General features: G+C 33.8%; 1 protein-coding gene across 1 annotated transcript; it reads right to left on the bottom strand.

Annotated features, from left to right (window-relative positions):
• Positions 1-180: 180 nt before the first annotated feature.
• On the bottom strand, positions 181-26294 carry LOC105203419 (rootletin). Its single transcript, XM_011172211.3, has 27 exons — positions 26031-26294; positions 15224-15316; positions 14074-14289; positions 13767-13972; positions 12210-12594; positions 11148-11297; positions 10770-11072; positions 10454-10690; positions 9980-10116; positions 9575-9735; positions 9354-9484; positions 8916-9293; positions 8447-8806; positions 8151-8343; positions 7168-7527; positions 6913-7098; positions 6597-6841; positions 4862-5077; positions 4595-4796; positions 4393-4505; positions 4113-4289; positions 3936-4043; positions 3679-3858; positions 3238-3450; positions 2858-3163; positions 2377-2760; positions 181-1268 (listed from the first exon to the last, which is right to left on the bottom strand). The coding sequence occupies exons 1-27, from the start codon at positions 26037-26039 to the stop codon at positions 990-992; spliced, it is 5928 nt and encodes a 1975-aa protein (XP_011170513.3). The 5' UTR covers positions 26040-26294; the 3' UTR covers positions 181-989.
• Positions 26295-27510: the final 1216 nt, after the last annotated feature.

Below are 27510 nucleotides of genomic sequence, written 5' to 3'. Positions count from 1 at the left end.
ATAATATATTATATTATCATTTAATTGAAATTATTTCATCAAAGTTTAATATCCATTACCAAACTCTTTTTTCAGTGTACACGCTTCATTCCCTCGACATGTTCCTTCGATTATCTGTCACAAAATGAATGTATCAATATCTAAAATAAATAAATTCGCAAGTTTAGCTTGGTCAGCAACGATGGACGGATGAACTCGTGGACTAGCATTTCATAGACTAGTATATATACTTGATTTATGTTAATATTCGTTGTTAAAATCTTCATCAGGATTTTGTTAAATAATAATTTATAATATATTAATATATTCTTAACATATTAATTAATATAGTCTTTTTTTAGATAAATGGATTATAATGGGATGATTTTTGTGTTTACTAATTACTGGATATTAACTGACTTGCAACAATTTCTTCATAGTCGATAGATAAGAATCGAGGTAGTGAAACAAAGTTGCAAATATTACTATTAATTTAGCTAAGTATTCTTGTTAAATATACGCATATATCACAAAAACCTTGACATATCCCACGCGTATTTAATAAACTGTATGAAATATGTCTGGATCTCTCATGCAACGTTAATCATTGGAAGCATAAAATTCGTATAAAGTAAAATCCTTAAAAATTCAATATGTTCGATGTAAAAATCGTATATCAAATGAAATATAGTCGTCGAAAAATCCGCGATTGTCCCAATCATAAGATACACCCAAGAAGCGCTACGAATTCATCGCGATAGTTCGACGCATACTTTCTGTAAATGACTTCGGTTATGCAATGCTGCAGCGCTCGCTGAACAATATTTCTACATACGCGAGAGTTAATTGTACTCCTCGAGAGAAATATAACTTACAAGTACCCATATACTGATACCAATATCTAAGCACAGTATACAAGTACTACACTTAAAATATATAAGTACTATGCTTGATACGTAATATATACTGGCAGTTTTCAGAGAAAATTCAGTCCGCGATTACTTGTTGCATTACTTGAGTTGCGACGGAGTGCTGGATCTGTAAGTCGGCGGAGCGGGTAAAGCTAATGACGGTGGTAAGCTAGCGCTACTCGTCAGGGTAGAGTCCAATTTACGGGCTTCGTGTTCCAATAATACCGCATCCAGCGACGGATCCTGCGCCACGGTTCTCAAGGAGTCGCCCAATGCTTGTCGCAATTGTTGCATTTCTCTACCGGCTCGCGAGCTTCGTAAAACGTACAGTTGTCTGCGCTTTATCTCTTGATTGAGCTGTTCCCGCAATAATTGTATCTGCGAGGAAACAAAATGTTCGTTTTACTCATTGTGAATTTATGGGCAGTAGATATCAGTAAATATAATATTGGATGTATACATTAATAAAAGAAGTGTTCAATTTTAAGCAGGGTTGAGTAACAACTAGTTGAAAAGTTAAAAGTTTAAATAATTAAGTTAAAAAGTAATTTTTAAGTTTTTATTTTTGAAACAGAAACTTTAATTTATTAACTTTTTTTTCCAAGTTAAAAATTTATCTGAAAAGAAAAAGTTGTAAAAGAAAAAAATACATAAAAACAATATTTCTTTATTATTTTGTATAAACTTAATTTACAAATAAAATATTGAAAATTTGATGATCCATAATATAATTATTTTGAGTAATCTAATTTTAAAATCACAAATCACAAATTTCTAATTTAATACAAATGCTGTTCAAAATTAACTTTTAATTTAATATAGGTTAATTTAATCTTAAAAATGTATAGGATATCTCTCAAAACATTAAAAATAATTTTTAGAGAGTGTTTTGTTCATGTAACTTTTAACTTAATTAAATTAATTTTATAAACCAGCAATTTTAACTTAATTTAGTTAAAAAATATATTAATTTATTCAACTTTGATTTTAAGATATTAAAATGTTTTATTTCTACGTTTTTTTTAAATAAATTCTTAGAAAGGTTTTAATTTTATAATTGTTTAGATTTAAAATACTAAAATGTGTAAATCTAAAACAGCTTTAGTGTTTTAAAGCTAAACCATCACTCAAAGTAAAAGACATTTTTAAGTATATAAAAAATGGAGACAAAAATAAAATATTTTAATATCTTATAATTGAACACTTATTTTTTTTGAATGTACACGCCGTGTTATATGTTTCATTAGAGAAACATGAACATGTAAAGTATATTATATAATCATTAACAGACAATTAGGATGATTAAAAAATTAGTCTAAGACTGCGATTTGTATAATACAATTTAAATCAAGGAAAGATCGCAGCAAGATCTTAGTGATGAACATCATGATTTCAAATACATTTTCTAATCTTTAAATACATTTTTTTTTAAACTACGCTGTTACTTTCGATTTTAAACAGCATATAAAATATATAAAATATATACCTGGTTTTCCAAACGTGATACTTGCTGACGATGGCTCTGCTCTCTCGCCTCTAATAATTTCTCGGCTTGCAGTTGCGCGGCTCGAATCCGTTCCAATTCTCCGCCTCTATCTCGACTCGTGTCCAATAACGAATGAGAGGAATGGATGTAAGTGGATTTCACGCGTATCAGCTCGGCCTCCTTCTCCGCTAGTTGGGTCTCCAATTTGCGTACCTTCAATCTCAATTCTCTATTTTCGTGCTCCAAACTGTCGATGCTGTAACTGGTACCCAGGAGTTCTATATGCGCCTTCTCCGGACGTTCGTAACTCTTGCTTCGAGCACTGGTCTTGCCTGCGGTGATCTGACGCTCTAAGTTACGTTTGTCAGCTTCTAACAGCTTCACCTACCAAGAAAACATATTTCGTAAATAATAGGAAGTTCAATTTACATTTACCGTGTTTTTCATTCTTTCAATACGTCTGTCTGTAAAACGCCCTTACTTTATCGTTGAGAGCCTCTACTTTTCCTCTCATCTCGCTTCTTTCTCTTTGAGCAGTTTGCAACTGTCGTAAGACTTCTTCGTCTTTGGTCGCGTTGCTTTCCGGTGGCCATGTGGACAATCTTAATTGCGACTCCAAAGCTGATCGTTGTACTTCATTATTGGCTAGTTCATTCTGCAGCCGTGAATTTTGATCAATCAGAGATTGATTGGTATGTTTCAAATTGCTCAACGTGTTCTGAACCGTTTCCAGGCGTTCGGATAATATTCTACGATCATTTTCGGCATTCGAAAGTTGTTTCTGCAGCTGAAATGAAAAGAAACATATGCATGTGTCAATTTTGTGGTTTGGAGAAAAGAATCTTTATCACAGACTCTTACCTGCTTGAGTTTTTCATTGTCACTTTGAGAGGAAGTGGTAATCTCCATTACATTGTGTTGCAACAAACTTATTTCACTCTTGAGTTCGCTTTCCGTAGCGGACGCCTTCTCTAACGACAGTTTTAATTGCTCTATAGTAGACTTTAACGAAGCGCAACGTTCCTCTAAACCTGCCATGGTACGGCTTTGCGTGTCAAAGCGGTCTTGTAATTTCTAAAGGAAAAACAGTATTTGCGTTTAAATTCCAAAAACTCTCAAAGCACATTGGTCCATATTCTCAACTCATTTCACTTTCATCGATAAAAGTGAGTTGACAATACGAGCCACTGTTTTCGTAGATTGTCACAACATGCATTGACACCGACTCGATTATGACGCTCTTCTCAAAATTGCTGTGGGCAATTAAAATACTTTGTGCAATCGTAAGTGTTGCCACCTTACTTGATTATGCGCTTCTTTTTCTTGCAGCATCATTTGCAGTCTTTGGAGATCGCCGTCTAAGGACATTCGGTGCAGTTCCATCTCTGTTGCGCGAGAGTCGCTGTGACGGACCTCTTTCTGAAGATTACGCTTTTCCGTTTCCAATCTATTCAATTCTTGTTTCAGTTTTTCTAGTTTATCCTTAAAAAAAAATGCAAAGCTGTATACACTGAAAGATTATACGTAATAATCGTGAGAATATGCCTGCTAGATTGTACCTCGTACTGTAATTTCTCGTCCGATTCCGCACTTATCTTTAGCTCCAAGGTGGTAAGTTTTTCACACAGTTGCTCGCATTCCTCCGTCTTTTGTTGGAACGCGTCCAACTGAAAATACATAAAAGATATTAATTTTTCCTAGGAACACAAGACACGTGGTTAGAAAACAAGATGTACCTGTGCTTGATAGCTAGTCTGCGTTTGTGTTAGTTTTGCCTCTATAGATTTCCTCTCTTCCTGAAGCGTCCGAATATTAGCCAGGAGGCTGTTGACTTTCACATCTGTGTTGCTTTGATTTTCTTGAGACTCCTTCAGTTGCTTCTTGAAGCTACACAGTTCTGTTTTGTAATCGTCCTAAAATTAAATTATCATTGATTTTATAAAATGAATTTTATACAATAGATTATATGAATTATATGTTATGTCATATTAAAATCAGTATGTGATTTGAACATACTCTTTCTCGTTCAATTTGAGCAACTTGTTGCATAAGCGATCGTACTCCTTTCCTAACGGCTTCAGGATCAACATCTAGTATGATATCTCTGCTAGTGTCACCGTGATCTTGTGCTTGATTGAAATATGTTATATTAATTGCACTTATGTACCGTGAGATAATATCATATTGTTGTAGATTGAAATAAGAACGATTTTATTACCACGCGCTGGACTCCATCTTCTCGAAGGGCTCATCAATTTGAACGGCATGTTCACGCTTCCGTCCATTTGGATACCGGCAATACGGCGTAGGGTGGAGCCTACACTGCTCAATTTTTGCTCCACTTCCTTCTTAGCAATTTCTAATTGCGACAGTTGCGCATCGAGAGCTCTCACTCTGCCTTCGGAGCCTCCAAGGCGCGCCTGAGAGTAGACATACACTCTTAATTTTATGCAAACCGAACGCGAGCGCCTCTCCTTGAAAATACCTTCAGCTCTTGAAGCTGCTGCGTGGCGTCGGCCAAGCAAACTTCCAGATTATGTTTCTGATCTTCCAATTTTCTTTCGCGACAGCGGCTATCCTCGAGCCGTACCAGCAACTCTTGTTCCCGGGCACGCCATCTCTCATCTTCTTCATCCGCTCGCGCGCGTAGCTTTCCTAGCTCTTGTCGTGTAACTTCCAAACTGTTGTCCAAGTCGACTACCTATGATAACAAGATTTACAGACTGTGTTCCAAAATTCACTGCTAGTACTGAAAATCCGTGATATACGTGAATTATAGATTTGTAACTAGTATATTCTATTTAATAATTATTATTTTATATATAAGCAAGAAATTATATTATTGCTTATATGAAACAATGATATAATTTAATTTTTTTTAAAGAATTTTATAATCTTACTTTTCAGCAAAATATGTTTTTATTTCAGTAATATAATAGTTTATTTAAAATTTAGCTAAAGGAGCAACTGAAAGAGTCACTGAAGAAAATCAAAGTAACACAGACGTAAAAGTCAATGTTTTGATAATAATAAATTTGAAAATCTTAAAGAGATATAATTTGCTTACATAAAGAAATTTGTAGTTTTATAAAAAAAAATTCTTATTATTCAATAATATTTTAAAAAATTTTAATTCCTTGCTTTAAAGATTGTTACGTTCTATATTTTCGATATTGTTTCTTCTCAATTTATGAAAATTTTAAAATATTATTGAATAATAAGAATTTTTTTTATAAAACTACAAATTTCTTTATGTAAGCAAATTATATCGCTTTTTAAGATTTTCAAATTCTTTAAAAAAAATTTTATGTTCTTACTTATCCATATATGAAATAATGATAAATTTTGCTCATATATAATTTAATCTTTTTTAAAGAATTTAATACTTTTAAATTTTAGCATAAAATATATATTATTTTTTTTATTTTAGTATAGATTGTAAATGTATATATACATATATATATATATATATATATATATATATATATATATATATATTAAATTTATTTAAAGAACATAGTTTGATTGTTTCGATAATAATGGTATTAAAAAATTCCGAGGGGGAATTCACAACCCAAAATTTTGTACACCAATGCCGATTTTTGGCATTGCTGTAAAACACTGCCGACATTTTTGTACACTGCCGACAATGCTTATTGTTAGTCAATGCCTACAATGCCGTCAATCCTATATTAAAATTAAGGCAATGCCATGCAATTATGAACACTACCGCGTGCCCATTATCATACGCCAATGCCTGCACAAGAATTCTAAAGCTTTCCCGAAGTATTCAAAAATTTTTGTGCTCAACCCCATGATCGAAAAACCGACTCTGAAGTGAGCTCACCACTCCCCAACCACTGACGACAATGCCGTCAATATTATAGGTCACTGCTTACTTTTTTCGGCAGTCCACTGCCGAAATTTTGTACACCAATGCCGGCTGTGAATTTCCCCTCGAAAAATTCAAACTCTTTGGTTTAAAGATATTGTTATTTTCTGTTTAATATTTTTTCATCTAAATCCACGAAAATTATTGATAAATAATGAGAATATATTTTTCTTGATATAATACAAAGTGAATTATAAAATTTTATTTCAATTTTTAACATTTTAAGAGTAAAGATTTTCGAAACAAGAAATGTGTGTTGACAGTACGTATCGTAATGCAGCCACAATATCGACTGGAACCGAATTATAGGATTCGCGCGTTTCTTCACCTGTTTCTTCACTTGATGCAACTGCAGCTGTATTCGCTCTCGCTCCTCGATCTCGTTAGCCAATCTGGCCTGCAGTTCCTTCTCCTCGTTTTGTGCCTGGGCATTGTTCTCGTGGCATTTCTGCAGCTCGTCCTGCGTGAAGCGAAGTTGCTGCTGCAGTTGCAACGCTTCGCGTTCCATGTCGCGTACTTGCGCTTGCAGACGCGTCCTCTCGACGTCCATGGCCGCTTTCGCGTCTTCCAACGCTAAACACTGACATTTTAGTACCTATTCTGAATCGCCAAACGCGTCTATAGCAAGAAAAAATAATACCGACTTGCTATCTTTTGATACAACTCCTCCAACGTTCTTCCTTGTTCCCTTCTTTCGCTCTCAATTTGCTTAACGTGTTCCCGCAACTCCTTGTTACTGTTGTTGTACTTTTCCTTTTCATACTTCGTATCCGCTAATTGTCTTCGCACGTCCACTAACTCTTTACGCATTGTCTCGTTCACGTTGTCAGCTGCGATAAAATATAATAAATTGATTAAGATAACTACGAGAATTGAGAAATGGGAAGAGAGTTTATTACCGTCTTTGAGTTTTCTAATAGTATCGTGCAACTGATTTTGCAGTCCATCTACTTTATCCTCCGTCATGTGCAGTTGAACTTGCAACTCTTCGACTTCTCGTTGCGTGGACTCTCGTTCCTTCCAGAGCTCCTCTATCTTTAAGTCGAGCTTCATCTTCTCCTCGCTCGCCTTCAACTTTGTCTCGTCCAGCTTTGTCTTCAGACGATTCAATTCGTCGCGCAGTTGATTCGTATTGTTGCGTTCTTGATCGGCGCGCGCTGCGGCCTCTCTTTTAACACGTTCCAAGGTGTTCTTTTCTTCCTCTAATTCGCGCATAATGGTGTCAATCTTTTCGATTAAAGCCTGTTGATCGTGATGAGCTGTAACAAATTCAAATATATTTAAATATATAATAATGTATAATATAAACCACGGATTGTCTTCGGTTTCTTAAAGTTCAACTCATTAGCTGTTGATTCATCACTAATAAAACTTTTTTTCATTCATTTTTATCAAAAATACAAATTGACTTTGAAAAAAATTTATCTTTTTCGTATTTTTTTGCAATCATCTTTTACTTGTTGTCAAATTTTTTTTTATTATGACTTTTCAGACTTTTGCACCGAAAAATTCTTTTTTTGTCCTTAAACAATCGATTTGAAAAAAATTAGTTAAAATTGATATATTACGATTCAAAATATAAACAAGAGAGAAAACGCCGGGTTTACAAAAAAAAAAATTTGGTTTCAAATCAACAATTCGTTGTTTCAAGAGTATAAAATCTTGGAAGAATTTATAATCTTAAACAGACACCATTTGCTTTTAAGATTATATAATAAATTCTTGCTTATACTTATATAAAACAATGAATTATCGATTCGATGTTAATTTTTTTTTCTCTGTTAGAATATCCGAGTGCGAGCAACTGGGGACTTTTTTGAAGTGCGAGCTGAGAATTAAAAGAATCAATTAAGATTTAATTAAGAATATTCGATTGACTCACCTATTAAAAGTGCCTGTTGTTTATCATTCTCGGCTCTGAGAAGCGCTTCCTCGTGCTGCTTACATAAATTCTCTATGTGTTGCTGCAGCTCCTCTATTCGCTGTTGCAGTTGATTGATTTCTTCGTTTTTCTCTCCCTCCACTTGCAACAGAGACTGTTGCAATCGTTTCTCTAAACTTATTCTCACTTGTTCCTAAAGACAAACGAAAAGAATGGACAAAGCGCAATAGAAATAACATGCGGTTTAGACAGTCAAAGATTCATTCAAATAATTCTACAAATAATGGATCAAATACCTTCTCGTCGTTTATCTTTTTTATACTATCTTCCGATTGTCTCTTCATGTTGGATATAATTTGTTGAAATTCTGCGATCTGTTCGCCGCTCTGTTGCGTAAGCGATTGTTTGGTATCTTGCGCACGTTTCTCGCTATTCTCCAGCTCTTTCGTTAGTCGCGTCACCTGTCCCTTCAAGCTTTCCTGTTTTATTAACATCTCCTTTTGCTCCTTCTCCAACTGGGTTTTCCTGATGTGTGTAGTTTCTAAATTGGTCTGTGTATCAAATAGCACTCCTTCTAGTATTTCTTTCTCAGTGCGCATTGACGCAAGCTGCTCTTGCAACCTTTGGAACTCCTTCTCATTTGTTTCTAAGAGTACCTGTGCACAAACAAGAAAATTGCTTTACAGTTTTATATAATGTAAATTATATATGTATAATATGATTGATATGTATAATATGATATTAATTAGTTGGTATTGCCCTTGCCTGTTTCTCCTCATTATCTTTCACAAGATCTTTCAAGTTTCTGTTAATTCGCGCATTCATTTCGTTGGCCTGCTCTAATCTTTGCCGAAGTCTCATGAGCTCCTCGTTTAACGTTTCCTTTTTTCGCGCTAAGACTGACAGTTGATTGCTCAAATCGCTGCGCTCGCGAGTCACTTGACCCAACTCCATTTCCACCTTCTCCTTTTCTATCTCCAGAAATTTAATCTTCTCGTTCAACGTAACCTTCTCGGACTCCACGTCGAGCCGAGTCTGCTCGGCCTGCAGCAATTCCTTTCTCAACGAATTCAGATCCCCTTGTTGATCGATGCACTGACTCGCAAGCTTATTTTTCTCGAGCTTATTTTTCTCGTCTGTCATCTATAATAAATCTGTAGTTAGTATCACGCCTGTATTATTGGTGACAATGTTAGACGTTACTTTTTTCAATTCTTCTTGCAATCTTTGCTTATCCTGCTCGTGATTGGAGCACATCGCCTCTATTTTAATTAAAATTTCCTGTACATCTGACTTCTCCAATAGTATACGTTCCAGCTCCAACTCAAGATCGCCTAATAAATTATTCGCGTGAGACGTTTATATAATACTTTGAAAAGCTACAATTAAGGTCTAGCACTTGTCAGTAGGAACACGAAAGGTACCTTTGCTCTTTTCGATTTGAGAAATTAATCCATCGGTTTCTAACTTCTGCTGTTCCAACATGTCCTTGGCAAGATGAGTTTTGCTAAGATCTTCTCGCAATGTCAGGATCTCTTCTCTCATTTTACTGCATCTATCTTCCTCCGATCGTAAACTTAATTCTCTGGAAAGTGTTGTGTAAGAAGAATATACAGAGTGATTATTAATGAATGTCCCCACTTTTTACCATAGGAGCACGCATTTGTAATTTCTAATATAATAATATGTTAGAAATACGTATCCGTCGGTAAATCGGGCTCCTATGGTAAAAAGTGGGGACATTCCATTAATAATCATCCTGTATGTGTAATAATTTGTAACAGAATTGAAGTAGATTGCGGTGCACAAAATACAGTTAATGTATTTACTTTAAATCAGCGTCCTCCGATATTCTACCAAGCTCATTTTGTAAATATAACTTTTCATCTTCCAAGTTGTCGCACAGTTTTTGCAATTTATTATTGGTCTTCTGAAGTTTCTCGTAATTGTTTTTAAGAGCCTCCATCTGTAATATAAATTCCATTAAGCTATAAACAATAAGCGTATACATTCCGAAAACAGTATTTAATTTTTAAAGTATTAAGGTATTAAAATTTTTTTAATATTAAAATGTTTTTTATTTCTGTTTTTAAATACTTAAAAATGTTTTAATTTTAATGATATATACGACATTTCTCAAAACACGTGTTAAAGATTTTAGTGTTTTAAATCCTAAACGCTATTTGAAACTAAAACATTTTTAAGTATTTAAAACCCGGAGACATAAATAAACTATTTTAATATCTTGAAATTAAACTTCTCTTTTAAGTATAAGAAAGATCAATTGATATTTTGGATCTTACCGTGCTATTGAGTTCTATTTTATTCTTATCCAATGCATTTTTCTCCACTTTCACAGTGTCGAGACTCTTCTGCAGCATGTCCTTCTCTTGATCCAGTTGTGCGCATTGCGAACGGCACGCATCCAACTGAGAGATCAGTTCCGCAACCCTCGTATTTAACGTATGAGCATTTTCCTCCGCGGTGTCACACTGCTTGCGCATCGATAGAATCTGATCCTTGCTCGTTTGTGATTTAATCTAACGTGAAAAATTCATAAATAAGCTGCGAGCACTGTAAAACCTTTTTTTATTTTTATTTTTACAAGATGTCGCGTACCTGTAATTCGCGTATCGTTAACTGATACTTCTGCAGAGCTGCTCGTACCGCGCTTATTGTACTTTCGGCAAACGCCGGTATAGTGCTGCTTCGCGTGCTCCTCTTGGGCGATCTCTGCTGGATCAGTCCGCTGGACGGCAGGTGGATGTGCGTAGGTGTCTGTTTAACGTCGGCGTCCCGGCTCTCGGCGTCCTGAATCACGGCATGCGCGACATCCCGTAACGCGGATTCCAGCACCTCGATGTCTTCCTGCATACGCATGGTCTGGCTCACTGCCGCCTCGGAAACGCTACATCTTTCTTCCTACACATACGGAAAAAGCACGCTGTCGAAACGAGATCTTGATGTAGATTAAATTTGAAGTACACTGACGCTTACTAAATTACGAATTTCTCGAATAAGTTGGTCTATCCGGTCGTCTTTGGTACGAATTTCATGTTGATTGGCAACATTCTGTTGCTTGAGCGCGGTAATCTCTGTTTTCAGGATGGCCACAGCTTGTTCCTCTTCCATTTTCTGGGAAAATGGCTAAATAGAAAATAAGATGTAAAGGCAATGGAAAATTTTAATGAAAAATGGATTATGTATAATTACAGGTGTTTACCAGCGGGAAAAACTGGGAAAATCTGGAATTTTCATAAAATTTTTTATCTTTAAAAATCGTAGATTTTTACAGAATTTTATTAATTCTACAATTATTTGCAATGTTTAAATTATTGCAGTGATTTATAATTATAACTTTCCAAGTTATTAATTATAATATATAAGTTAATTGTGAAAGATATTTGTCAGTTTAGCAAGGATGTGTCTTTGTTTTTTCCTGTCTTAAAATTTAACTAACAATAAGTTAATTTTTAAATGCGCTAAAATATTTTTTTTAATTTAAATTCATATCTTTCTGACAAAATTGTTAGTTTATTTTTTTTATAATATAAATTGTCGGCGATCAACTAGCAATAAATATAGCATGTATATCCACGTATATTCTCGTATAATCCATGAATTTTTGTAAATTAATTAGTGACTTGGAAGGTAATACGTCGCTCTAAATTAGTATTGTGTGTTTAATCCTTTCAAATTCCTATTAAATTTGTTTAACACTCTGCTTCCACACTATACAGATCGTCAAATTCACTAGTGACATTAACAGATCGTTATGTGTCGTTATGTTTAATTCATCTTATTTCTTCTTACTACCTCAAATTTAATATTTAAAATTTAAGTGACTTTTCTTTGTGATTGTATGATTAAAAATATGAAAAAGTACAATTAAATAAATTTATTTCAAAGTTGCATAAAAGAATTAAAACATTCTCTAATCTTATCCTATATGGAATTTTGATTAAAGTTTCTTGGGAAATTTTGGAAATTCTCAGGGAATTCTTTTACAAAATTTGAGTAAACACCCTGAATTAGCATATAATTATAGAATGATCTTACTGTGGATTGGCCCGTAGTTGCTTGAAGCTTCATAGTGAAATTCGCACTATTGCACGCCGATGTCATTTCATTAGACGATGAAATAATTTCGTTTCGCAGTTTGGACAAATCTCTTTCTGTAGTAGATTTCATTTCTGCAAAGAGTCTTTTAACGGAAACAACGTCGCGCCACAGGTTCAGTAATCGATTATGCTCAGAGATGTAATATTCATTGAATGCGTGTTCTTCTTCTTTCCATTCTTCTTCCTTAATAGCCAATTCTTCTCTCAGTATATCCCAATCGTTACTTAATTTTTGCAAATCGTTGGTTAGTGCCTCGTTTGTTTGATGAGACTCTTCGAGTTGATCTTTAATCGTTGCATTTAGTTGTATAAGTTCTTCACATCTGTAACAGAAAAGAGGAGGCTTCTTTGAAAAATACAACGTAATACTATGTACGAACAGGATCATTTTGCCAAAATATCTAAAAATGTAGCTAGATACAGATACTAAAAATAATTTCGTTGGACCATCAAAATAATTTTGTAGGACGCTCAAGCATGATAAGCAATACTGTAAAGTTTTGACATTCTAGCAACCAGCTTGAACATCTGACATAAATATTTTGACAGTTTAATAAAATCATTTTTAGCTTTGTCTGCTAAATTCTCAGATATTTCAGCAAAAATCCTTCTTTTCATACACATGTATCTAACTTGATTTAGGAATGCTTGAAATCTATATCTAGAGTCAATAAATTACGATTGGTGTGATTATTGTTATATTTTATTAGTATTACGCTGAAAAAAAGTTTCTTTTGATCAAATCATTTCCTTTGATTTAAACAAATATTAATTAGTACAAGATAATTTATTTTTAAACTTAAGATTTTTTTTTTGTATGAAGGAAATGTAGAAAAATATTTATTTGAAAATAAATTTTTTTTAGTACGTATTTTGAATTTTGTCAATAAAGAAATTTTGCAGTTTATCATAAATATAAACTTTTATGTTATATCTTCTTACTTGTAAAGTTTAAAATATTTATTATCTGGTTTTACAGAAAAAGCTTGTCGACCACCGATTGGTGCTGGAAAAAAATTGAAATAGATTCAATAGAAATATTTATTTAAAGGATGTATCTATAAAAAAAAGAACTACTATTTGAAAAAGTATTTTATGTAGTATTTTACATATAAATCAATATATAAATAAGTTTCCTCTAAAATAGAAAACAGTACATGTTTCATGGATGTATAGACGTAACTCATTCTTCTAGAAACATGTTTTAAAATATATTCACTTGTTATTGATTATCAAGGCAGCTAGGTAATTATTTTACTCTTACTATTTTCTATTTTGCATTCTTAAGAAATAGAAAATAGTAAATCAACGAAAGAAAATAGAGAAAATTTATTTAACATTTACTTTTTTATATTTATTACACAAAATATTTTTATTTCAAAAGTAATACTTTTTATAAATAAATCCTATGAATAAATCGTTTCATTAATATTTTTCGTTTCAACTAACTATATTTTCACCAGCACCGTCATCGATCTGTGTTATTTCTACGTACTTTCGTCGTTCTTCTCCAAGCTTTTTCAATGCAGTATCCAAGTCGTGAATTTGTTCCTCTCGTATATCCCGAAGTGTCTGATGGGCAGCCTCTAGCACGGTGGTGGAGGACACTGTGGCTGTCGCTGTCGGTTTAATAGTATCGCACGGAATCGTCTCTGCCATCTGATTCTCCAGTTCCGAACACCTCTGTTTATACTGCAGAACCTAAAGCACACCTTCAATTGTTATTTGCTTGTTGCCGGCGAATCCTACAGTGCGCGCGTCAATTAGTTCTGTATCGAACAAGAAACATCAATGATACTTGCTTTAGCTTGTAACCGTGAGACGAGGGCAGCTTGATGCTGCTGAGCTTGCCGATATGTGTCCAAACGTCTCTTGTAACTCGCAGTCTCCTCTTCCAAGCGATGACGGAGCTCATAATTTTGCCTAACTAGAGCGTCTGGCGACAGATCTTCATCACTACCTTGTTCTTCTATGGCACCCCCGCTGCGTGCAGAATCCATCTTACTGCTTCGTTCCGTCTGTAAATGCATAATTTTCTACTGCACTTCACGTTACGGAGACTCGGGATTCTATTTTGATTCCATTAAAGAAACCGTTATGTCACACTCTCCTATCGAGTCATTGAATCCTATTTTTCACTAATTTGATATATCAATATGAAAGAAAACAACATAAGGGAGAGGAACTGTATGCGTATAAAATAAAACATACTGTTATTAAAAAATGTATTTCCTTTATTGTGGATTTTTATTCAAAATTATTTTTCACAATCAAGATAAGATGTTTTATCTTAATGTGAAGTTATGAATAATCATTTTTAATATAATATACATAAATGCTAACATAAATAACTAATATAATGTAAAAATAATTTATATAAATAATGCAATAAACAAAATAGAGTAGCACGTGTCGCGAGCGCACATGAAGTCATGTGCATCTTGGTTAGAATTCTGTTTATTGTTTATTACGAGTTGTCGTGGTAACGGTGACGTCACATTCATTGGCGTAACGAGGTGTTTCATCGTGATAGTTGCGCGCATTGAAGTTTTATTAGCACCCGTTATACAAATTTATTAAAAAGAAATTTTATTATAAATTAAATGCAAACTAATTTTGCTTTATGATTTACAAATAATTCTAAATTACAATAATCATTGTTGCGCGCATGTATACTGTTCTATTTTTTATTGTCGAAGTTGAGAGTACATATTTTTTTAATACCTATATATTAATGTTTATAATAATATGTAACTAAACATATAATGAGACAAACATAATAAAATTGTTTTTTAATTAATGTAATTACATTCTAAAAGAGAAAGAGGGAAGCCTATTCTCCCCTATTTCATATAATGATTCAAGAAAAGTTTTTCTTAAACAAATTTTTTTTTTAATTTTTACATAAAACACACACACATTTACGATACTTTTTATATTTTTTTTTCTCACCTCCTTGGTTTTGGCAGAAGCTCTGAGGAACGGTGGCCGCCGCCTCTCCATCTGTCCCCGTGCCGATAATTGAGGAGGTCCTTTCGAAACTGGCTGCAATACACATATAACATCTTTCGATTAATTTAAATAATTAAGCACTGTATCATATCTCGATTTTAAGGATATATGTATCACATTTCAAAGTATTTATTATCAGAAATTTAACAATTTTATAGATTGTCCTATTATTACGTTTGAATTATGTAAAATTTAAGCATATTTTTTTTATTGGTTTAAAAGTTGTTTAATTTTTGGTTTGCTATTGATTATTATATAAAATCACATTTGGTAATTTTTTTAAAAAGATGAAGTAGCACTACGGCTTAAATTAAATTTTTTACGTATATTAATGAAACTTTAATAAATATTCGTAAAGAAAAATATTTATTTGAATCTACTGATGCGTTAAGAAGTTATTTATCTAAAACTGTAGCCAAACATTTTCGCTGCAAAAATCATTATAAATCAAATTTTTCGTTGTTTGCTTTTTGGTTTCAAGGTCAAAATTCGAGCATTCAGGGAAATAGAAAAAAAAATAATTCTAATTAAGAAGTCTTTAAGAAGTCTTTTTTCGGTTTTTAAATTTTGGCAACTTTTAGCTCTTGTATAGCCAAAACATCTTTAATCGAAAATTTCATTTGCGAGAAAGCAATCTTCTAAATATTATTTTTAATGTTTTTTACGTATTTGATGCACCTATCTTTTTCGGAGAATTGTGTAATTGATATTTTCGCGAATTCATGCGCCCGAGTTTATCGTCGCAATTGCCCTAACTGTAGAATTGTTTTCTCATTTGTGAGATACTTTGACGGAAACCTAATTAAGCTGATAAAACAGCAGGATTAATCCGCATGCGTCCAGTTAAATTTTTTTGCTTGTAGATCGATATCAGCTCCTAATAGCTGAACCGCGACCGCCGATATGCGATTCAACACATTTATAGTTACGATAGGTCAGCTTGTTGATTGATTGCAGCACGGAGGCGGTCTTTGCTATCAAAACACGCCGTTATCGTGATACGAAGACGAAACAAATTGGCGGAGTAGAAGTTCTAAATATTTTCTGTGTTTCGTCTCTGTCGTACGACGTATTTTATCTCGTTACATATTGGGATGAGATGCACCGAGATAATATCTAACCTTTTTTCTTTACCTACTATATATACGCCCGTATATATAGTATTGTAATGCAGAGATAAACTGGAGAATAAAATTCACAAAATTAGTATTATTCTGCACAAATAAAATAGAAAATAATTTATCACATGTTTCGTATTAAACTGATTAATTTCATCATGCTGTCGTGACGGTTCTAATTAAAAATATAATATTAAATATAATATATCAAAATATGGTATATAACGAGAATGCAAGAACTAGTTTTCGACAATGATCGCTGTCAACGATTAGATAATATTGCGTTTGTCAAGACAGACGTTCATTTTATAGTGATCACAGTAGTTTTAAACGTATATATTCCTGGCGGTGTGGTGTTGATGCATGGTTGAATCGGACCTGCGGTTTATCTCGTGGCAGTTATTAGTCCAGGTGCTGAGTTCTCATGGGGTGCTAGTAACCGTACGATCGCGCGAATAAATGGCCGCTGGGATGTGCCGCGAAATCATACATTGCGAGATCTACCCGTACAATCCGATCGGGCAGATCTAAAAATAATTTTGTTGGATCTTCAGAATATAATTATGTAGAAGCTCAAGCATGGTGAGCAATGTAAAAAGTTTTGACATTCTATTAACTAGCTTGAATATCTGACATAATTATTTTGATGATCTAACGAAATTATTTTCAGATCTGTAGCTAATTTTTTTAGACATCTCAGCAAAATTTTTCTTTTCATGTGTATTTATTTAAGATTGTAATTGACATTGTAATTGTTTTGAAATGTGAACAAAAAAATGGGTATTTTGATTTAGGGACACTTAAAGTCTATATCAAGAAGTTAATGGATTACAATAAACGTGCGATTATTATTATATTTTGAACTTTACCTATAAAAAAAATTTGTGAAAATTTGTTATAAATATAAATTTTTATATAATATCCTCGTGGCTTGCAAAGCACGGTTTTACGAGATTCCAATTCATTAAAATCCATTGGGTTTTATCAAATTGGATCTATTTAAAAAGAAACTCATTTAAAAACCCTATAAAAATCCCAACCAGTAAAATCATTTTTTCTATTTTTTTAAAGAACTAAGAACAATTGTTTAATTTAATTTATTTTTTTCTATATTTTTTTAAATATTAATTATAGTTATTTTTATTTTTTTAGGCAAATTTATAAAAAATCTACCATACGAAACACAAATATTTTAAGACTTCATACATGATAAAATCTTTTTTTTAATTATTTGTCAGAAAATTGAACGAAAAATGGGTCCAAAGATCAATTTGGCATAAAATATCCCTTATACATATGCGTCCATTATATTAAAATTAAAATTATTATTAATAGTTAATAATAATAATTATTATTATTTAAGTTAAAATTAATAAGTTAAACTAATAAACAAAAATAATATAAATAAATAATACTTAATCAAAATTAATTCATAACAGAATTATTAATTGAATAGCGAATTTTATTAATTATTAATGGACTATAACAAAATATAAAATCCCTAAAAAATGCAGAAAAACCATTGAACTGATTTTTTTTTTAAACTTGAGATTTTTCAAACCTTGCTGCAAAGCTTAAAATATTTATTACCTGACTCTACAGAAAAAAACTTGCCGACAGTGTCGACACCCGTGCTGGAAAAAATTGAAATATATAGATTTAATAGAAATATCTTATAAATAAAGAATATATCTTTAAAATAAGTATTATTACCGCGAAATTATACACCGCCAGATTTACTCATAAAATCGATTGCTTCACCCTTCGAGACTCCAATATCGTTTTAAAGAGTTTGGCAGTAAACCATCGGTTCATTTAGTTCGTCACGGGATACCATAAATTTTAATAGGGTCTAAAACGGTCCCTGACAATCGTCGAGGGTTCAACAGATTTTATGCGTCGTTTCATAAAAGAACTTTGATTTGGAAACTCGATCGTGAGCAATTGAAAAAAATATCTGTGCCGATACGCGTTCACACATCTTTCCATGACGCAAACCGTAATTACGATAAAAGAATGACGTGCGATTAAGGTTAGCGCCAGGTTAGTGAACGCCTCGAAAGCTACGATCTACGATCACGCAGAGAATTCATTTAGTCTACGACCAGCAGGGTAAAGTCCAGGCAAGGGTGACGTTATCCAATGGAAACTATAGCGTGTCGCCGGTTCACGCGGCACATTTAAGTCGTCGTGACAACTTAAAGTCAGACAGAGGGAGCGTCTTCGTACACGGGAAGACTCGAGCCCGGCGCGGTGTATTCGCCGGTGATATCCTGGCGGACCAAGTTGGGCATATATCGATTGGTGCCATTCAGTGCCTGGCAGCGGCTCGGGCTTCTTCTACTTCCCATTCGCTCAGATGCCAGATACTAGAGGCCCTTCGTAGGGAAGACAAAAATTAGACACGGGCTCGCGCCGTACCATCGCTCGAGTTAAACGCTTCGCCTCGAAGGGGGAGGTCCGATTTCTCCTCCGGGGAAGACCGTGAAAAACGAGAGGGAACAACCGGTCGTTTCGATTTACACGACGCGTTGAGGACAATATAATTTCAGTCTCTTAAAGAACTATGCCCAGTTTTACTAGTGAAATTTGGGCTCCCCGCGTGGGAGCAGCATTGAGACACGGCCAAGATTGTAGAGCATCAAAAGAGGATTAAAAATTCCATTGACACGACCTTATAAAATCAGTCTTCTAAGTGCTAGAGCCGTCTGAAGTTCACTATTATGACTTACATGTATTGTATTATCATGTATTACTGATCCAACACCAACATATGCCCAATACTATTGTATATTCCATATTGCCCAACACTTGGACGAAAACATCCATGTGTCAAGAAGATCAGCTAGCGACGCGTGTTTAGTTTTTAGAGAATTCCGATGAGGAAGAGGAAACTGAAGATAGATAAGGTTCGTACGTTTGCCAGACTTCAATATGGCAATTAAAACCCCTTGTTTTATATACTTTTTAAGTATCCCCCTATTGATTAATATATGACTCATGATTGTTCACTCGGAACCCAAACTGGGCATAGCCCTTAAAAATAATCGCATTGCAAATCGGATAATTTGCGCAATAACGGTTTCTTTTTCTCCCGCGCAAAATCACGGCGAACGTCTCTTTTCGGCACTATCGCTGACCGACATAAATGCGCGCAACAATTATAAAACACGTTCCGCCTTTTTAGCCCCCGATTCCCGTTTATTGGAGGCGCACGTGCCGCGCAAAACGTAGTTTAATTTAACATTGGACTTTGAGATCAGCAATAATTTCAGATAATCGTATTTGTCACGAGTGACAAATGAAGTGCGGAAATGTCTGACTCAAAGTGCAAAACTTTGTTTCGGTATCAATGGCGACCCAGACTGGGAGTGGCGTCTTCATTTATTACGCGTCGCACGATAGCGGGTATCTCGTAGGCAATAGCATTTTTTTTTTTGCGGGAGAGAAACGCACAAAAATATCGGTTTTTGAGTTCTCCCGATCACTCGCGGTCCACGTGCTCCGGTTGATAGCCGCGCCGCCGCCGTCGCCGTCGCCGCCGCTTCCACCGCAGGAAGGTCGTTCGAGCGCAAGAAAAATTCCAAGTTTGTCACGGAATCTCTCTCGTTCTTTCTCTCTCTCTCTCTCTCTTTTTACAAAGTTTCCGTCGACGAGGCCCCATTTGAGGGGCACGCAGCGATCGAGTCTGTCTCTATCTGACAAGTAAGTTTTTGTAGACTATGGCTTCGTGGGTCAGCGAGACGCGGTATCGTCTTTTCCCTCTTTCTCCCGGCCATCTCGCTCCGTCCCGCGACGATAAGCACGCCGTGGAGAACTGTGTGCACGGATTTTTAACAAAATGTGGGGGAGTCTGTGCGCCGGGTATGTTCTCCTTTCTCTTTTTTTTTCCCTCCTCTTCGGGTTTTTTGTTTTCTGTTCTTTCTCCTTTCCATCGCGACGGGACAAAGTCGAGAGCGCGATATCGAGAAATTTCACGTAGGAAGACGCGCAGGCCCAACTCTTTTTGGCGAAAGCCACGTAGCCTCGTTGCGCATGAAAATTCACGGAACGGAATCGGAAGTCGCGGATTTCAGCGTCGTCGAACGGAGAGTAATCTTCGATAATATTATAAATACGCAAACGGGGAGGGAGATGGTCTACGATCGCGCGTAACGTGAGGGAATTCGTATCTACGTGCGGACATTCGCGATCACGCGGTTTCGTAAGGGATGGCCTATCGTTGCCCTTGATCGTGTGCAGACTGCATCAATTCTCGTTTCGCCTTATCGTATATATGTCACGAACTTTATTAAGAGATCAACCGGTTATTATTATTAAATCGAGAGACGCGCTCTCTTAGAGGACTAATCTTCGTACTTATTCCGTGATAACATTTCCCGATGGCAAGCTCGTATTGGTCGCCGTACCAAGGGAAAAAATAAGAGAGATTGTGGAAAACGCCTGTCTGCATATGTTATAGACGTATCATGCGCGAAACGTGATTTCGTTAGTAAGTGTCCTTATGATAACCGCTTTTGGATTTTCTGTGATAACGTTTCAAAACACTTCTATTAACGGCTCCGATTTTTAACTTATCACTTTGTCATCCGTTTATTTGCGGATTTTACGTACTATCAATGCAATTTCATCATTCCCTCGTGAAGTCTGGAGGAAATGAAAAAAAAAGATGCTTTTGCCTTACCCACGGAAACTATTATCCGGTCAATGTCCAATGATTAAAATTCGAAGTCTGCTGTGCTAAAATAATATTATGTAAATATGTTAACTGAAAACAAAAAATTAAAAATAAAGAAAACGTGATTTCATATTATCGTATTATATGTGTATGAGTATATCAAGGATAGGTAGTAGAAAATTTTTAAATTTAAAAATTATATAAAAATAAAGTTAAAAAGATAACTCTTAATTTAGTTAATTTTTAATTTTATCTAGTTATTAAAACACATAAATTTTAATTTATTAACTTTTTTTAATTTAAAAAATTTCCTGTGTAAAAGAAAAGGTGTATTCCTATGTAAAAACAATATTTTTTGTTATTTCTTATAAACTTAATTTACAAATAAAATATTAAATTTATATAAAAAAGATTTTTTTATTTTTAAATAAATATCTTTATTTTAACATTCCCTTGATTAAAAAAATATTTCCCAAGTTTAAAAATTATTTATTTTATATTGATATTTATTTAAATCAAGAAAATGATTTCAACGGAAGAAAATTTTTTTTTAGTGTACATACATACATACATATGTATTATGATGTTCCATATTGTCTTGTTATTTAAAATAATTAAAAAAAATTATGATATAATTTAATATAAATAATTTTTATCCAAAATAAGTTTTAATGTAACTTAATTTAATTTTAATGCTCAACTTTTAAATGAGATAAGCCGTAATTACAGACTAGAGATTGAGATTGAGATTGAATTGGAATTTAACCAATCCGAAGAAAGAAAACCAATCACAAGTTGAAGAACTTTGCTTTGATTGGTCAAATTCTAATCGAATCTCAATCTCGATCTCTAGTCTGATTATAGCTTTAGTCTTTGTGCATGCAACGGAACTAAATTGACTTTATAAATTATTAACTTCAATTTAAAGAAAATATAAACTAATCAACCGTGATGCAACCGTGATGTATGTGCGTACGTGCGTGTGTGTGTTTAATAAACTTTGAAACACACTTATACGACTTTCTATATATATATTTGTATACACTGTGAAACATTTTTTTTTTTTATGAAAAAAAGTACGTTTTCTTAAAACCATATATTTTGATGCAAGCGTTTGTTTTGTTTAACTAAAAGTATTTACTTTTAAGTAATAAATAGCCGTGTAATCTCAAGTATATAATTTTGTATTTTTACATTTTTTCTCATTTAAATAATGATTATGCAAATAAATTAATATTATTAAACTTAACAATTAAATAAATTGTTTTCTTGGATTAAAAAAATCTGTGATTATCTTGAATATAAAAATAATTTAGCAGTAAATACTTTCTAAAACTGCAAAAAATTACTCGATTAAAAATTGCTTCTTTATTTTGCTCACATAAATATTTTAATTAAGAAATTTTCAACTTGATTGTAAGTAAATAAGCTATTGGGACTCATCCGGCGAGTAAATATTTTTTTTTTTGCTAAGTAAAATTTTTTGATTAGATATTTTATCTCTTAGTGTGTGTATGTGTGTGCATATATGTGTAATCTTTTTTATATATACAATATATTGGGTCGTTAAGTATGAAACTTTACACATGTGAATATCTTGATATTCACATGTGTAAAGTTTTATACTTAACGACCCACTATATGGAATCAAACTTTAATGTCGCATTAAAGGAGTGTTGCATCAGCGCAGTTGATACAATTATATAACGGTAATGAACATTGCCCGGTGATCTGTAAATGCTGCGTTTTCGGAATTATGCAAACACGGATATGTGATAACGTTTTTTTTTTGCGATTCTGTTCAAATTAAAATGCATCTGGCGTTTATAAAAGTCTGCATTATTCCGAAAGAATTTCTCACAATGAGACCAACTTATTGGAGTCTCGCGAGGAAAAACGGTGTTACGAAGGATATTTTACCCCGTGGCGTATGTCGTATCGATCGAGCGTCTCACACCCGCGGCGAGTGTGTCAGTGCACGCGTGTTAAAAGTGCGCAACCGGCTTTGCATTTCGTGTAGTATATATGCATGTAAGTAAATACACGCAACCGTGACATATGTTGCGCATTTGCCTTATCACAGTCAGAAAATGGAAACGCGGTTCGGTGTTCCTTCGCAAGATTAATGATGCAAATGCGACAGTCTCATCGATGATAACATAACACAAAAAACCTATGTGATTCATCGCCCAATGAAGGACCTTCGTCAAACGGCGCGACGCACGTAGACATTTAATTTATTTGTCCAATAAAAGGAAAGATGGAAAACGGATGCGTTTACGTGTAGAGCATTGTACGATTCGGCGCTATAAATGTGGGATCTTTGACTCTAAAAACGTTTTTATCTCGTGTACTTAGCACGTATGGTTTCGTATCGAGAGCACATGTAGCGTAGCCGACATGTGACTGGTGAATGAGGTTGCGACACGTGACAGAATGAACCCCAGTTCATGAATAGATTATTATGATTTTACGTCGACATTCCCCTTCGAATGCGTCATGCTCTGTGAAACTGCCCAGTGGTCACTGTCCATTTTACGAACGCTAATATCTTATTGGATATTGGATATTGGCACCAACATAAATCATAGGATCGTTAGACAGAATTGAAAGTGAAATGACAAGCAATTTTTATTAATAAAAATATCACGCCGAAAAATATCATTTTAATGATAAGAAAAGCGATTACTCAATTTTGCTTTTCTTCTCTCGTTTCAGTAAAAAATAAAAGATTATCTTTAGAATATTTTCAATGAACATTTTCTTGATAATGGTCTTAAAATACACTATTGATATTACTTGAAGCAAGTAATTTTTATTTAAAATAAATGTTTGTGTTCGTACAGAAAAATGCATACTTTAAATTACTTTGATTATATAAGTTACTAATTGTATTTTATGGGTTTACATTCGCAAGTCTGTCATAAGTTAATTATCGTAAGCATCAAATTGTTCGAAGTGTATTATAAATCCTAGTAATTTAATATTTTAATTAAGAATATTAAGTTAAAACAAAAATTCGATTTGCTTATTGTTCTGACTTTTTTAAATAAAATTTTATGATATTCCTCGAAAATGTAAATTCTTTTTTTTTACTACATAATAAAAAAAAAATTTTTTTCCAAAATTTGTAACGAGTGTAGTTTAAAACAATTATCAAGAAAATATTCTTTGTTGAAGGTAACCGTTATTTGTGCTAAAAGAAAAAAAAAGTAAATTAAGTAATTGCTTTTCTTATGTCCATTTTTATCAATGTAGATTAACTTTGATCTCGGTTTAATTTACTCTTCATCCTTTTCTAATTTTAAAACTTAGAAAAAAAAAGAATATATTAAACTCAGATTAAAGTTAATCTACATTGATGGAAATGGGCATTAGCAGTAGAATTACAATTTTTCTCAGTGTAACGTCTGTCGATTGCAACATACTTTTCTATTTGGGAAGAAATCGATTACGTTTACACGTTTACGCTGAAGTTAGAAACTAGCCAATTACAGGCAGTTTATTTTTCAGAGGAATACTTATGATTGGCAGTTTTATAACATCGATATTATAACTTTGGAGTAAATTGGACCGTGTAAACGTAGTCATTGTTTAGTTTTCCTTTGAAGAAATTCCGGATGCTAACATCTATCATACTTCAAGTCTAATCTGCTTTTCGTAGCAAGAAGAATTGAAACGTTTCTATGTAGCTGTGTTTATTGCAATATACTTTTCTATTTAAGAAGAAATTGTTCAATTTTTTGAAGAAATTTCAAATACCAACTACACTTTAAGCAGAAATTTTTATCTTCGTTTATATTATTATATCCACGTGAAGGATATTATGATATCCTTTCACATTCGTGTATTTTTGGAACGAATAATAAAAATAGGAATCATTCTTCACATCATGCGCGATAAACTATTTCGAATAGTAGACAACAAAGAAATGTGTAATTGTTTTCAGTTAAAAAATTGTAAGTTTTGTAATTAGATTTTACGCTCATATCCCAGTAGAATACGTGAGAGAATCGGGCAGTAATAGGATCACTTCACACCACTAGTGTTTGTGCGGTTCGAAATAATGAAAGGAGTCAATCAACTCTCGCTGGCGTGGAACTAGTTAAGCGATGTTACTAACGATTTCATTTCTACGCTCTCAGCGAACGCTTAACTGAACATTGCAGGACTAACCGCTTGTTTGAAGACTTCGCCGATCAATTGCACGATAAGAGTGGCGTATGTAATTAGGCATCGGGAATCCATGCGGGGGTTCAATCGTCTTCGGATCAGGCAGTTTAGTCTATATAAAAACTCTCTAGCAATAAAAATGCTACGTTGTGATAAATATCAACGACGCACTGCTATTAAAAATATACGCAGTGCATAATCATAAAGAGGTAAAACTATTTTTACTTGCTTCATGAAGGATGTGCAATTTTTTTAAATATCAAAAGAGTGAACGATTTCTCTCCGCTAATTGAAATCTAACTTTTTATACATAAAAGCAAATATTTATTACAATATGAAGTATACTTGGGAAAAAAAAATTGTAGAGGTGGCAACTTTAAGGGAACAACCATTCGAGCTTTGTTAATAGAACTATAATATATAATTAAATAAACTATATTATAGTTATTGCAACTGAGTTAATGGTTAAGAGAACTAATAGGAAATAATTGTAATAACTACGATATACTGCACTTGAATATTTTTGTATTAAATATTAAATACATTTTTCAGTTGTGTAGATTGCGTGTCGAACTTAAAACGCAATCGTAAATTGAAGCTAAAAATAATGTCTTCAATTAATTTGTCAGTTTTAGTACAATGATGCCGCCAGCGTCTTAATATCATATCATAATTGTAAAATATTAATATGTCATTATAATAATTAATTTTATATTAGTACTTAACTCGAAATGATCCAAAATTGATCTGAAAATAAAAGAAAATCGGCGCAACTCACCCGCGGCATCTTCGAAGCGTGTCTCGTCGATGTTCAAACTGGCGATGCTTCTTCGCAAAGGCGCTGGTGCTGGAAGCAAAGCGCTCTCGTCCGGCGATCGTAGGAGGGACGACGGTTGGCGGCGGTACGGTTTCCTCAGGGCTTCTCTCGACGGCGGCCCTAACAGCGGGGGTGCGGTCGCTTGCGTTCGCCACGGACGGCCGGACTTCACTGAGGCGCCGTCGACGGATCGGCGTCGCGACGCTTCTGCTCCGTTTTGTTCCTGGGGATCCCACCGCGGGTGGCGGGATCGCGTGCCGCGCGCGGCGCCCACGAACGCCTTTCGCCTTTAAACGCGGTCCCCGTTTGCGCCGCGAGTCAGCGCGAGGGCCGGGGGTGCCGTACGCGAGGGTGTCCCGGCGCACGTATCCCCCGCGTATCCACGCGGCGAACGAACGAGGGCGGGCAACGTGGAACGTGGTGTGAACATTCGAGCCGGGAGAATCGAAATTCGCTGCCTAGTTACGTGCGGACGGAATGTTCGACTTGTTATCTTATCAATTTTATAATTTATATAATTACATCGAAACGGATCTTCGCGCTTAATAATATTTTCATATCAATTAATAAACGCATTTTTCAGTTCTGTAGACTGCGTGCTGATACGATACGATATTGAGATGCTTGAAGCATCATTATATATTGAATCTGACAATCAAATTATAATTTTAGATGTTATTTTTAGCTTTCAGTCTACGATTGTGTTTCAAGTCCGACAATCCATATCGGCACGCAATCTACAAGACTGAAAAATGTATTTAATAATTGATATAAAAGTATTATATAACACAAAGATTCATGCGACACAATTATAAAATTTAATAAGATCTGCTTCAATCGAAAAATGGTATTTTTTTTATTTCTCGTGTTATTCACATAGCTAAATCTACTTCTATTTATTATTGTATATAACTGCGTTCTTAAAACAATATGAACATTTTACATAATTTTAGAAAAATTATAAAGGATTAAGGTAGTTGGTAGTAATTAATTAAATTAGTATTAGCAGTAATTAATTAAAAAGTTACAAATATCGAAATTAAAAAGTTAATAACTTTTTAAGGAAAAATATATTGCAACATAAAAAACAATATTTCTTTGTTATTTCATATAAACTTAATTCACAAATGAAATATTAAATTTCTTTGATGATCCGTATTATACCTGTTTTGAGTAATCTAGCTTTAAAAACTTGAATTTTTAATTTAATATGAATTATGCTTTTCAAAATTAATTTTTAAATCAATTTAATCGTAACATAACTTGTAATTGAATCAGTTTTTCGTTCATATAACTTTCAACAAAATCAAATTAACTTTCTAAATCATTAACTTAACTCAATTTAGTTAAAATCAAAGTGATAAATGAACGTTCGTTATTTGTAATCGAAAATTGCTACTTATCTATCATTTTTCTTCGTTGAAATATAAGATAGGCTACA

Source organism: Solenopsis invicta, chromosome 4 (assembly GCF_016802725.1).
Source record: "Solenopsis invicta isolate M01_SB chromosome 4, UNIL_Sinv_3.0, whole genome shotgun sequence".
NCBI classification, from domain to species: domain Eukaryota; kingdom Metazoa; phylum Arthropoda; class Insecta; order Hymenoptera; family Formicidae; genus Solenopsis; species Solenopsis invicta.
Note: the sequence above shows the minus strand (reverse complement) of the source record. Positions and strands in the feature narration are given on the sequence as shown.